The sequence below is a fragment of the Microtus pennsylvanicus genome, chromosome 11 (assembly GCF_037038515.1).
Source record: "Microtus pennsylvanicus isolate mMicPen1 chromosome 11, mMicPen1.hap1, whole genome shotgun sequence".
In the NCBI taxonomy this organism is placed as follows: Eukaryota; Metazoa; Chordata; class Mammalia; order Rodentia; family Cricetidae; genus Microtus; species Microtus pennsylvanicus.
The window spans coordinates 41,324,484-41,337,378 of record NC_134589.1 but is presented as its reverse complement, the minus strand read 5'-3'; the positions used below and the strand labels follow the sequence as shown (position 1 = coordinate 41,337,378).

The following is a 12,895-nucleotide window of genomic DNA, read 5'->3' as shown; positions in this document are numbered from 1 at the left end:
TTATCAGGCACCAAATACAAGTAAATTCATGAAGGTTTATTTCCCTGACCTCAGTATAAAGGACTTAGAAGTTACCTCTGGTACACAACGAACATGTACTGAGTGAATGAACAAAGGTGTACTTTCAGAGAGTGGGATTTATTTAATTCTTGGGTATTCACTCCTTAGTACCAAGGATTCCAGGAGGTACAGAAAACTATTCTTAATGATTTCCACATCAGAGTAGGCTACTGTGAGCATTATCTGCCTTCCTGACAACCAAACATATCTCTAGCCTTTAACTTACTTAAGCAGTAAGATGGGCTGGGTGACAGGTCTGTATTGCTGGCACTTCAGAGGTTAAGATCATCTTTAGCTAAATATTATGTTCAAAGCTAGCCTAGGAACATGAAAATGTGTCTTAAAAAAGAAAACAAAAAACCAAAACAGTAAGTCAGAGACAACCCTTGCATTCCTACACAGAACTTCCTTTTCTCTAAAAACAGAGGGTAGGGCCTAAACTTAACCACAGAGGAGAAACTGCTACATGTTTTTGACAAAATAATTTAAAAGATTTTTATCCTTCTTCCCCCAGACTTTCATATACGCCACTTCTTAACAATCGACAAAAGTTATGAGAAAATTTTAAATGGTAAGAAACCAAAGGAAAGATAAAATGTATGCCAAGAATCTGTGAAACAGTTAAATCATAATTAAAGAAGTTACCACGTGATCTAGTAATTGGTAGGTATGTTCTTAAAAAAAAATGAAAACAAGCCCACATAAAAAAATTGTACAGAGATATTTGTAATTCATAATTGTTAAAACACAGAATAAACCCCATTGTCTAACAACTGGTGAATGGATACATAACACAAGATGTATTCATATCACAAACATTATTCAGCCATGAAAGGACTTAAGTACTAAGAAACGCTACCACATAGATGAATCCTGAAAATACATTTTTAAATTTTTGTTTATTTATTTATTTGGCTTTTTCAATATATGAGTTTTTCTGTGTAGCACTGGCTGTTCTGGAACTAACTCTGAAGACCAGACTCGGAGATCCACCTGCCTCTGCCTCCCAAACGGTGGGATTAAAGGTGTATGCCACCAATGTCAGGCTGAAAGTACATTCTAAGCCAAGAAAGGCAGTCATGAAGGACTACATATTGCATGATTCTGCTTATACAACATGCCTAGCATAGGGTCTAAGGATGTAGCTAGCTAGCATGCACGAGGTTCTGGAGCACCACTTAAACTAGGAGTGATGGTATATGCCTCTAATCTAAGTTTTTGGGAGGTACAAACAGGAGGATGGAAGTTCCAGGTCATATTTGGCTACACAGAGAGTTCGAGGCCAGTGGGGACTACTTGGGACCTTGTTGGAAGGAAGAAAGCTGAGGAGGAAGGAGGTAAAGATCCAGAATAGGTAAATCCATAAAAATAGACAATAGTTTAGATTGTTATTAGGTTACTCAAAGTGACAACTGATAAATACACAGTATTTCTGGAGCATAATGAAAACATTCTGGAATAAACACATCATGATTTAAACAATTTTTAATTAACTTTTTAACTATTTTTTAAATGTGTTTGGGTATTTTCCACACATGCATGCATGTGTGAATGTGTGCGGTGATTTTGGAGGCCAGGAGAGTGCACAGAACTGCATTTATTTACAATGTGGGTGCTGGGAATTGAACGCAGGTCCTCTAGAGCAGCCATCTTAACCTCTGAGCCATCTTTCCAGTTCCTACAGTTAAATAACTTTGTCAGTACACTAAAAACCACTGAATGAATTATATGATGTGAATTTTATTACAAGGGAAAAAAAGAAAACACTGGTTTGGGGTGTAGCCTTGGATTCCACCCCCCACCCCCCATTTGACACAGAGTTTCTCTGTGTAGCTTTGGAGACTACCTTGAAACTTGCTCTGTAGAGTGTTGGGACAAAAGGCATTTGCTACCACCCAGCTCCATCCCTTCTCAAAAAAAAAATAATAATAATAAAACCAATGGTCACAAGGAGCTCTGAATTCCAAGCCAGCCTGGTCTACAGAGTGAGTTCCAGGACAGCCAGGGCTACAAAGAGAAACCCTGTCTCAAAAGGCAAAACAAAAAGTCAAAACCAAGTAAAGATATCCCCAGTGCAGCATCCCTTCTTCTCAGTTCTTCTCAAAACATTTATACTCAAAAAAACCATATACTTGATGTAATCGATCTGAAAATGACTGGAACTCTAAAAACATCCTAACCAACAAACAAAGGCACCTGTTCATTTTGATAATGTTTTTATAACATAGAATTTTCTTAAAATTTAAGCCAGGCAGTGGTGGCACATGCTTTAATCCCAGCACTCGGGAGGCAGAGGCAAGTAGATCTCTGTGAGCTTGAGGCCAGCCTGGTCTACAAGAGCTAGTTCCAAAACAGGCTCCAAAGCTACAGAGCAACCTTGTCTCAACCCCTGCCCCCAGAAAAAGAAAAAAAGAAAAAAAGAGAAAGAAAAGAAATTGACTTGACAGGAGCCTTATTCTACAGTAAATCTGAACAAGTACAGTTAGAAATAGCTGGGATAACTCACAACGAGAACAAAACACATCCCAGCTGACAAAGGAGACTGACACTGTGACTTGGTGTAGTCAGAATGTAATGTCATCAGAAATCCAAATTGTGATGGATGTGTTCTTATTGTTTTCTGTGTCAAGCATGAGACAATGCCTTTCAAAAAAAAAACCAAACGAAAACCATACTAAACCACACTAATTATAGGAGTATGTTCTGTATTTAAATTATTGGATTCAAAACTCAATTGCTCAGGAGGCAGAGCAGTTTTTCAGCATGCCTAAAGTCCTGGGTCCCATGCCCAACACAACAAAAAATAAATAAATAATAAGTAAATATAAAATGAAAGAACATAGGGTTAGATTTTTTTTTTCAGTGCCATGGATCTATTAGGCAAGTGTTCTATCACACCCACACACCTAGGTTTAGAAACTGAACATTTTAACGATCTAGGGTGGGGATCACACTAAAATTACATTCAATATACACACAAAAAATTAATAAAGTGCTACGCCCAGGTGCTTACTTCATTCTTCTAGTGCCAGCACTAATGCTTAATTGCTGGGGCAGATAAACTACAGTCATGCTCATGTATAAGATATTTCAACTGGCCAAAACATTAGTCATTTACTTTTTTTCTGAGTTTTGAGACAGGGTTTAGGTTTTGGAGCCCACCCTGGTACTCACTCTGTAGACCAGGCTGGTCTCAAACTCATAAAGATCGGCCTGTCTCTGCCTCCCTAGTGCTGGGATTAAAGGTGTGCGCCACCACCACCGGGCAGCATTAAGTCATTTATTAAGGGGTTCTTTAGCCAATTATGGTGGAACATTCCTGTTATCCCATAATGAGTTCCAGGACAGTCTTGGCTACTTAGTAAGAGCTGTATTTAAAACAATAAAATAAAATAAAATAAAGCAGGTAGGTAGTGGTTTTTGCCTTTAATCCTAGCACACAGGAGGCAGTGGCAGGGGGATCTCTGAATTCGAGGCCAGTCTGATCTATAGAGCAAGTTCCAGGGCAGCCAGGGCTACACAGAGAAACCCTGTCTCAAAAAAAAAAAAAAACCAAAAATGAATTAATTAAAGTTAAAGGGAACATAGTGGGAGGTGGATATGATAAAAGTACACGGTACACAGGATAAGATTCTCAGACTAAACAATAGTATATACAAAGAGGTATTTTACATTTGTTTTTAAAGTCCTACTTTTGAACATTTACTTCAAAACAGAAGGAATAACGCAGATCTTTCAAAAGGAAATCCAGATGTGTGCACTGGAACACCTTGAAAGTATTCAGCAAATCACGTTAATCGCGAGACATAGCCAGATTCTGATCTCAGTTTTCTCCTAAAATAATGCCTGGCCTACACCAGTTCTACACAGATTCAAAAATACATAAAACCCAAAGTTTATGGAGAATTCTTGGTGATGACGCCATTCAAAGGCACTGTTAACACAGCACTGTGTCACCAGGGTTCAACACGGCAGCAAGGAGGTTAGCAGTGTAATGATGCGCATTCGTAGCAAATCAGGCCTAGAGAGATGCTGATGAAATGCCATTTACTCAAAAAGCATTAACTAAGCACTTAACAGTAACCTGAGGATCATCGGTCTTATCCAGCATTGGCAGGGGGTTCTAACCTTTCCCTGTACACCTTTGAGAGTGGAGAGGAGCCATGTGGCTTTCCCATATCTTTGCTGGCCCTTTCCTGGTGGAGAGATAACCGCACCACTTGAAAGTATATTTAGCTTCTCCTTTTAGGAGTCAGTCCTTTCTTTAAATCTGCTTTTCCACTTCCCTTCACCTTTGTATACCCTCCCTTCAACATCTTGTGTTCCTCCTTCTGCCCTTCAACATCCTTCACCTAAACTTCTAGCCCGTCTAGGGATTACTCAATAATTTCTCAAGGCATTTGCGATCATGCGAGATATTCAAGTATTAACCCCATTCATTGGGCATTACTGTTACTGCTGCTCAACCTCTCCGTTTCTCCTTACTCCTTCCCTCTCCGTGTCTACTTCGTCTCCACTTTGACTGTCCCAGGTCACTGCCCCGAGGCTTTCTAAACTGAGTTTCTACCACAGACTTCCCCTCACTATGCCCCCTTCCTCCCGACTCTTTTCGGTCTTTACTCTGGGATCCCTCGGATTTTGCTCCGGTGGCTCAACCTCCGACGCCACCCCTACTTCCACTAAGTGCCCCACACGGCAGCTTAGGGGCGCTCCCCTCTCCCTTCCACGGTCTCCCAAACTTGTCTTCCCCTCAAGAACTCTGCGCAGCGCCCACCTCACCAGGACCCGTCTCCAACAGGTCGGCGACCGCCTTCCCCCTCAGAGCCTCGGGGCGCTCCCGCCGCGCGCGCCCACCCTATGGCCCGCGCCCTCCAAGGCCCGCAGCGGCCCTCCGACCTGCCTCTGCGCCTCCCGCAGCCCCTGCAGCCGCTGGCCCAGCTCCCGCCGGTAGCTCTGCGCCGCCTCCACGTTCTCGCGGGCTTCTTGCAGCAGCACCTCCGGCTCCGGCTCCATCGCCTCCCTCATCCGGCCGCGTAACCCGCCGGGCTCCCGACTGTGCCGGGTTCCCGCGAGCGGCCCCGAGCGGCCTCGCGCAGCGGAAGCGCCGCCCCGCCCTGCCCTGCCCATCGCGCCCCGCCCCCCGCCGCTTGATTGACAAGGGACGGGGAGGGGGGTACACGCTCTAATGGCGCCCTGGTCAGAGCGAGTGGAACCTGTGGCGCCGCCTACCTAGCTGCTCCCCCTGCCTCTGTGCTGCGCCGGCTCGGACGCTTCCTCAGGAAACAACAAGTGGAGGCTTTAGTAGAAACTCGTGAATATGTCGCTAAGCGCTTCCCACTGCTAATCTCAGGCGCTGCGTTATCTGTCCTGCCAGAGGAGGAAGTGGAGGGACACGGGGAAATCTCTCCCTCCCAGAACCGAAGCTACAGCTCTGGCCTGCAATCGTCGCTCTACTACCTCCCTAGTAAATGCCAGCCGAGTCAGGCATTTTGGGAGGCTACTGTGACCCAGGCGCCACCACCTAGATACTTTAAGGAGGGAGGTAAGAGGGAGGCCCAAGTAATGAACCAGCTAGCTCTACAGGGATCTTGGCAGAACTCCAAGGCGGGTGTTGACACGCATTCTCCGCAAGGTCCACTGATACACAACCCACTTGGCCAGTGCTAAATTGTGTGCTTCGACGTGTTAAGTAAGTGGGTGTGACCATGTGCAGTAAAACCTTGTCCCTGAGGAGCGTCACGTTCCTGTAGTCCCAGCTACTGGAGAGGCTGGGGAATGAGGATTGCTTGGAATGGGGAGCTAGAAGCCAGACTAGACAAGAAGGCAGTAAAAATAAACCTTTGAACACTGACATTTAGATATGCAGTAATTTTCACGTGTCATGACATGGTCTGTATTTTTTTTCTAACTATTTAAAAAGGCAAAAGTGATCTGTTGGAAAACCCATACAAAAACTGGTTGGAGTTGAGTCCATAACCCAAGGTGTCAGCTGTGTAAATTGTCTTTACCAGGACTAGTTACTGTCTGGGATTGTCTCAGAATTATGCAATCAGTCCGAATTAGAGGCCAGATCTCAGATGTCCTGGGACAGACTTCTGCTCTTCCTACACATGGTCTGGACTCAGGGACATGCACCTGTAATCCTGGCGCCTGGGGGATCAGGAGCTCAAAATAATTCTCTGGGGGCAGACATAGTAGGTCTGTGGACAACCTGAGTGAGTTCTATGAGACCCTGTTGAAAGAAGGTAAGGTGAAGAAAAGAGGAAATAAAAGAACACTTGAAAGTAAGGAAAGTAGCTGGTTGATGGTGGCTCAGGCATTTAACCCCAGCACATGGAAGGCGGCAGAAACAGGCAAATCTCTGAGTTTGAGGCCAACCTGGTCTATAAACCAGCATGGTGGTGATGGCACAGGCCTTTAATCCCAGGGAAGCAGAGGCAGGCGAATCTCTGTGAGTTCAAGGCCATCCTGGTCTACAGAGTGAGTTTCAGGACAGTCAGAGATACACAGAAAAAGCCTGTCTCAAAAAGAAAAAAACAGCAGAAGTTTCACAACAGTCAGAGCTACACAGAGAAATCCTGCTTCAAAAAATAAATAAATAAGTAAGAAAGTAAAGAAAATAGAAGAGAGACACTTTTGAAAGAAAAACAAGGGGAGCAGCCAAGAGAACTGGTTTTATCCAAAAGATAAAGTCGCCTGGTCCTTAGTAGATAGTTCTTATCGGTTTAATGAATTGAAGCATTAACTAAGTAAGCAGAAAGCAGCAGGCCAAAGTAGAAAAGAACAGTGCTATCTCAGATAGGACAAAGTGGGAAAGAACCAACTAGGAGATAGAAACAAAGGAGACTCTTTAACAACAGATAGATGAGTGTTGCTCCAGAAGACAGGACTGCAGGCTACCTGAGACAGGGATTTGACTCCCAGAACCCACATGGCAGCTCATAACCCTCACAACCATTTGTAACTCCAGATACAGAGGATCTCATGTCCTCTTCTTGCCGCTGCAGGTATGTGTGTGTGTATGTATGTATATATATATATATATACATATACACACATATAGGTATGTATATGTAAATATATATATTTGCAGATAAAAAATTCATATATATTGTTAAGTTGGGAGAGTAGCCCCCAGCCCCTGTCATCTGTCCAAGCCATCCAACCTGGCCTGGAAGTTGCATTGCTCTGGATTCCAAATCCCAGATTGCCAGGTCCTGACATCCTCCCACACCACTCCCACAGGATATTTAAGTGTGCACCCAGAAGAGAAACACATGGTTTTCCGGTCTGCTGGTCTGCATGGGCTCCCTGCTTTCCTGTCTCCCTGCCATGTGCTCAGCCACCCGAGCGTGTCATTCTTAATAAAACGATGGGCATTTTGATTTGGTTTGATTTGACCTAATTGGATTTCTTGTGTCGGCAGAGCTACTTTTTTCTTATTATTTTTACTTAAAACACATAAAATAAAAATAAATGGTAAATCTTTTTTAAAAATATGTTAAAGAGCAAGAAAGACTAAAGAGTTGGCTCAGTGGTCCAAGAGCACTGGCTGATCTTCCAGAGGACCCAGGTTTAATTCCTAGCACCTACAAGGTAGCTCACAACTGTGTATAACTCCAGTCCTGGAGATCTGATGGCCTTTTCAGACATACCTGCAAGCAAAACATTCATTCACATAAAATAAAATAAAAATACCTTTTTTAAAAAAGCAAGGGCCATGCAGTGGTGCCACATGCCTTTAATCCCAACACTTGGAAGGCAGAGGCAGGCAGATCTCTGTGAGTTCAAGGTTAACCTAGTCTACAAGAGTTAGACAGTTCCAGGACAGTTAGGAGTGTTACACAAAGAAACCCTGCCTTGAAAAACCAAAAAGAAAAAAAAAAAGAGCAAGGGCCCTCTGGGTGTTGTAATAGGAGCAGCGGAGCTGCGTCCCCGGCACCCGGCCGCCCGCACGGCTAGCTTTACCCGAAATAATTACACGGAAACTGTATTCTTTTTTTTTTTTTTTTTTTTTTTTTTTTTTGGTTTTTCGAGACAGGGTTTCTCTGTGGCTTTGGAGCCTGTCCTGGAACTAGCTCTGTAGACCAGGCTGGTCTCGAACTCACAGAGATCCGCCTGCCTCTGCCTCCCGAGTGCTGGGATTAAAGGCGTGCGCCACCACCGCCCGGCGAAACTGTATTCTTTTAAACACTGCCTAGCCCATTAGTTCCAGTTTCTTATTGGCTAGCTCTTACATATCGATCTAACCCATTTCTAATAATCTGTGTAGCTCCACGAGCTGGCTTACCAGGAAAGATCTTAACCTGCATCTGTCTGGAGTGGGAGAATCATGGCGACTCCTCAATCTGCTTCTTTCTCTCAGCATTCTGTTCTGTTTACTCCGCCTATCTAATTTTATGTCCTATTAAAGGGCCAAGGCAGTCTCTTTATTTAACCAATGAAATTAACACAAAACAGAAGACTCTTCCCCCATCAACTGGGCAGTAGTGGTGCATGCTTTTATTCCTAGCACTTGTGAGGCAGAGGCAGGCAGATCTTTGAGTTATAGGCCAGCCTGGTCTATAGATCAAGGTCCACAGCAGCCAGGACCACACAAAAAAAACCCTCTCTCAAAAAGTCTGAATGAGCCGGGTGGTGGTGGCATACACCTTTAATCCCAGCACTTGAGGCAGAGGCAGGCAGACCTCTGTGAGTTCGGGGCCAGCCTGGTCTACAGTGCTAGTGCCAGGACAGGCTCCAAAGCTACATAGTGAAATCCTGTCTTTAATACCTGGGAAAAAAAACCAAAAATACTGCCCCAACGGTTCTACATGCAGAATAAAAGCCTCAGTGACCCATTAAATAGATAGATAGATAGATAGATAGATAGATAGATAGATAGATAGATAAAATAAAGTCCAAATGGGAAGAAAAAAAACCAAAGGCCTACAAGTTCAGGATGAGGAATATTGCCTTAGCCAGGCATGCTGACATGCCTGTAATTCCAGCATTCAGAATGCCAAAGTAGAAGGAGCAGCTGAGGCCAGCCTGGACTACATAGAGTTGAAGGCCAGGCCAGTCTGAACTACCCACTAAGAGCCTGTTTCAAACAGTCAAGAGTTATGCTAGTAATGTAGGCCAGTGATAGAAGGCTTGCCTAGTATCTTAATTGCTGTTCTATTGCTGTGAAAAGATCATGGCTCAGGCAATTCTTACTGCATTTAATTGAGGGCTTGCTTACTGTTTCAGAGGGTTATTTCATGATCGTCCTGTCAGAGAAATGTGGCAGCAGGCAGGCAGATATGGCGCTGGAGCAGTATTTCAGAGCTCATATCTGATCCATAAATTACAGGGCCTGGAGGACCTTTTGACATCTCAAAGCCTATCTCCAGTGCCATACTTCCTCTAACAAGGCCACACCTCCTAATTCTTCCCAAACAGTTCCAGTAACTAGAGGCCAAACACTGGAATACATGAGCCTATGGGGGCCGTTCTCATTCAGACCAGCACACCCAGCCTGTCCAAGGCTCTAGGGTCAATATCTAGCACCAGCAGAAACAAACACAGCAGAGGCAGTGAGTGAGGCTCATGCACTGCCATTTATAAACCAAAATTTTAGGAAAATAAATGGTAAGTGGGGCATGGATCCATCTTATCTGGCTTACGACAATGAAGAGCCTGGCATACACTAAATCCTCAAAAACGTTTATTCAGTGAAATAAATATATACAATACAGGGTGAAGAGCAGGATAAATCAGAAAAAAACACGTGACATTAATACAGTTATGATAATTATGAGGGAGGCTTGAATTAGAATAGTGACCATTAGGTTTGACAGTAAAAAGAAGGGAAAAGGTAGTCAAAAAGATCAAGAGAATAGTAGGACTTTGGCAAAAAAAAATTAAAACAAAAACAAAAATAAAACTCAGTAAAGTCCAGGAATAATTAAATGTTTGTGTTTGGGATTTCTTTCTTTCTTTTCTTAATTCTATCTATTCATCTGTTTATCTATCTAATTTTTTTTTTTTTTTGGTTTTTCGAGACAGGGTTTCTCTGTGGTTTTGGAGCCTGTCCTGGAACTAGTTCTTGTAGACCAGGCTGGTCTCGAACTCACAGAGATCCGCCTGCCTCTGCCTCCCAAGTGCTGGGATTAAAGGCGTGCGCCACCACCGCCCAGTTATCTATCTAATTTTTTATTTATTCTATGTATACCATGTGTGGAAGTCAGAGGAAAGCTTGCAGAAGTCAGTTTTCCACTTTCTACCATGTGGGTTCAGGGAATCAAAAACAGGTTATCAGCCTTGGTAGAAAGTACCTTTACCCACTCATTGACCTTGCTTTTGTTGTTTGCTTTTGAGACAAGTTCTCTCTGTCTGTCTCTGTGTCTGTCTCTCCATAACCTTGACTGCCCGGGAATTATGTAGACTAGGCTGGTCACAGACTCACAAAGATGAGCCTGTTTCTGCAGGGCTGTGCCACCACATCTGGCAGGCCCCACTGTTTGTTTATTTGGTTTGGTTTTGGTTTTTCGAGACAGGGCCTCTCTGTGTAGTTGTGGCTGTCCTGGAACTCTCTTTGTAGACCAGACTGACCACGAACTCAGAGATCTGCCTGCCTCTGCTTCGAGTGCTGGGATTAAAGACATGTGCCCCCACTGCCCAAAGCCCTATTCTTTTTAACCTTACAGTATAGACTCCTAAAGAGTGAATTGTCTTGTTCCTAGAAGTAAGAAAGAAAGAGAATCCAGAGGCAGTAAGTACAGACGTCGGCTGGCCAGGGGGCAGGGCTTACATTATGAGGATCCAGAGGTATCGATGGAATTAGCCTTCCCAAGCAAAAGGGATAAGCAGGGTATATATTGGCACCAAAACGACAAGAGAAAAGGATTTTGAATCAAAAAGGGACTTGAGAGGAAAGGCGAGGGCTGGAAGTTTAAATACCGCTAAGCACTGGGCACAGTTCTGTGAGGACAGCACAAGCCTAGGATGTGCAAGGCCCAGCACTGCACAAAAACAACCAAAAAGAGGAACTTCAGAGGTGGCTCAGCAGTTAAAAGTGCCTACTGCTCGGGCAGAGGAACTGAGTTTGGTTCCCAGTGACCATAGATGGTGCCTCCTGATCCCCTTGTTTCTCCAGGGGAATCTGATGCCTCTGGCCCTCTCAGACTCTTCGCTCAGATTAGCATTCCACACACAGACACACACATAATTAAGACTAGTAACAATAAACTTTAAAAAAGTTGGTTATGGTGACACACATCTTTAATTACTGCACTCAAGAGACAAAGGCAGGTGGATCTCTGTGAGTTCAAGGACAACCTGGTGCAAGCGTGGAGTTCCAGGGCAGCCAGGACTACTGTGGACCCTGTCTCAAAAACAACAACAAACAACTCACCACCAAAAGGAAACATCTCTAAGCTGCAGTTTCTTTTTGCTTTGTTTGTTTTCTTTTGTTTTGTTTTCGAGACAGGGTCTCTCTGTGCAGCCCTGGCTGTCCTAGAACCGCTCTGTAGACCAGTCTTGGCTTGAACTCACAGAGCTCCATCTGCCTCTGCCTTCCAGCTAGTTTCTCTTTTAAACTGACCACCAGGAAGGGAGAATGTGAAAGCGCATACTTGTAAAGACTGGATTCTATGGCTGGCTCTGCAGAAGCACACACTCGTACCCAAAGTGTTTAAGAGCAACTGGGATCAAAAACAGCAATGAGCCCTCTACTTGCTCTCACAGTCCAGCCATGGCAACACGTACGTAAACAAAAAATGTGTGACATGATGCATCAAGTACAATGGAAGCCCAGAAACCTTACGTTTAAACCACAAAATTTTGGCTGAGGTGGAGGAAGTAGATGTGTGTGCAGAAGTTTTAGAGAAAGTAAGCCCCAAGCTGGTTCTTTCAGGGTTGGTTCCTTGTGTTTCTCGTCTTTCCTTTCCAAAAATCTATCAAATAATAGTAATTAATAGTAAAGGAATAGATCCCAGCACTCGGGAGGCAGAGGCAGGCGGATCTCTGTGAGTTCGAGACCAGCCTGGTCTACAAGAGCTAGTTCCAGGACAGGCTCCAAAACCACAGAGAAACCCTGTCTCGAAAAACCAAAAAAAAAAAAAAAAAATAGTAAAGGAATAGGAGAACCACTGGAGAATGAGAGTACACAAAAGATTATCAGAGAGGCCCGGAAATGGTGGGAAATTGAAAAGCAGATGGAAGAGGTATAACTGCTCATGCCAGCAAAAGGAAGTTACATCCTAACCTGCAGAGAGGAACCACTCACAACTGGGCCAACTACTGCAGATATATACATATTTGAGATAGGGTCTCATGTGGCCCATGTTAGCTTGAAACTAGCTATGCAGTGAAGGATAATCTTGAACTTCTAATTTCTGCCTGTACTTCCTAAGGGTTATGACTACAGGTGTGTGCCACCACACCTGACTAGCCCCAGATGATGCTTACCACTTTAAAAACACAGATATTTATTTTTATGTGTATGAATATTTTTTAATTAATTAATTTATTTATGTATACAGTATCCTGCCTGTAGGCCAGAAGAGGGCACTAGATCTCTATAGGTGGTTGTGAGCTACCATGTGGGTTGATGGGAATTAAACTCAGGACCTCTGGAAGAGCAGTCAGTAAGTGCTCTTAACTGCTGAGCCATCTCTCCAGCCCTGTGTATGGATATTTTGCCTGCATATGTATCTGTGCACCCCATCCTTGCAGTGCCCATGGGGGCCAGAAGACGGCATTCTATCCCGCTGCGACTGGAGTTACAGTTGGTATAGTGAGCAGCCATATGGGTGCTGACAAGCTCTGGAAGAAGAGCTAGCATTCTTAACAGCCGAGCCACCGCTCCAGC

The 12,895-nt window shown here is 44.0% G+C and overlaps 1 protein-coding gene across 1 annotated transcript in view; it reads right to left on the bottom strand.

Annotated features, from left to right (window-relative positions):
• Crlf3 (cytokine receptor like factor 3) overlaps positions 1-5,157 on the bottom strand; it is a 40,521-nt gene extending 35,364 nt beyond the window's left edge. The window contains exon 1 of the mRNA XM_075991427.1: positions 4,957-5,157. Coding sequence (XP_075847542.1) covers positions 4,957-5,085 — 129 coding nt within the window. The 5' untranslated portion in view covers positions 5,086-5,157. The remainder of the gene's footprint in view (positions 1-4,956) is intronic.
• Between the last annotated feature and the right edge of the window lie 7,738 nt (positions 5,158-12,895).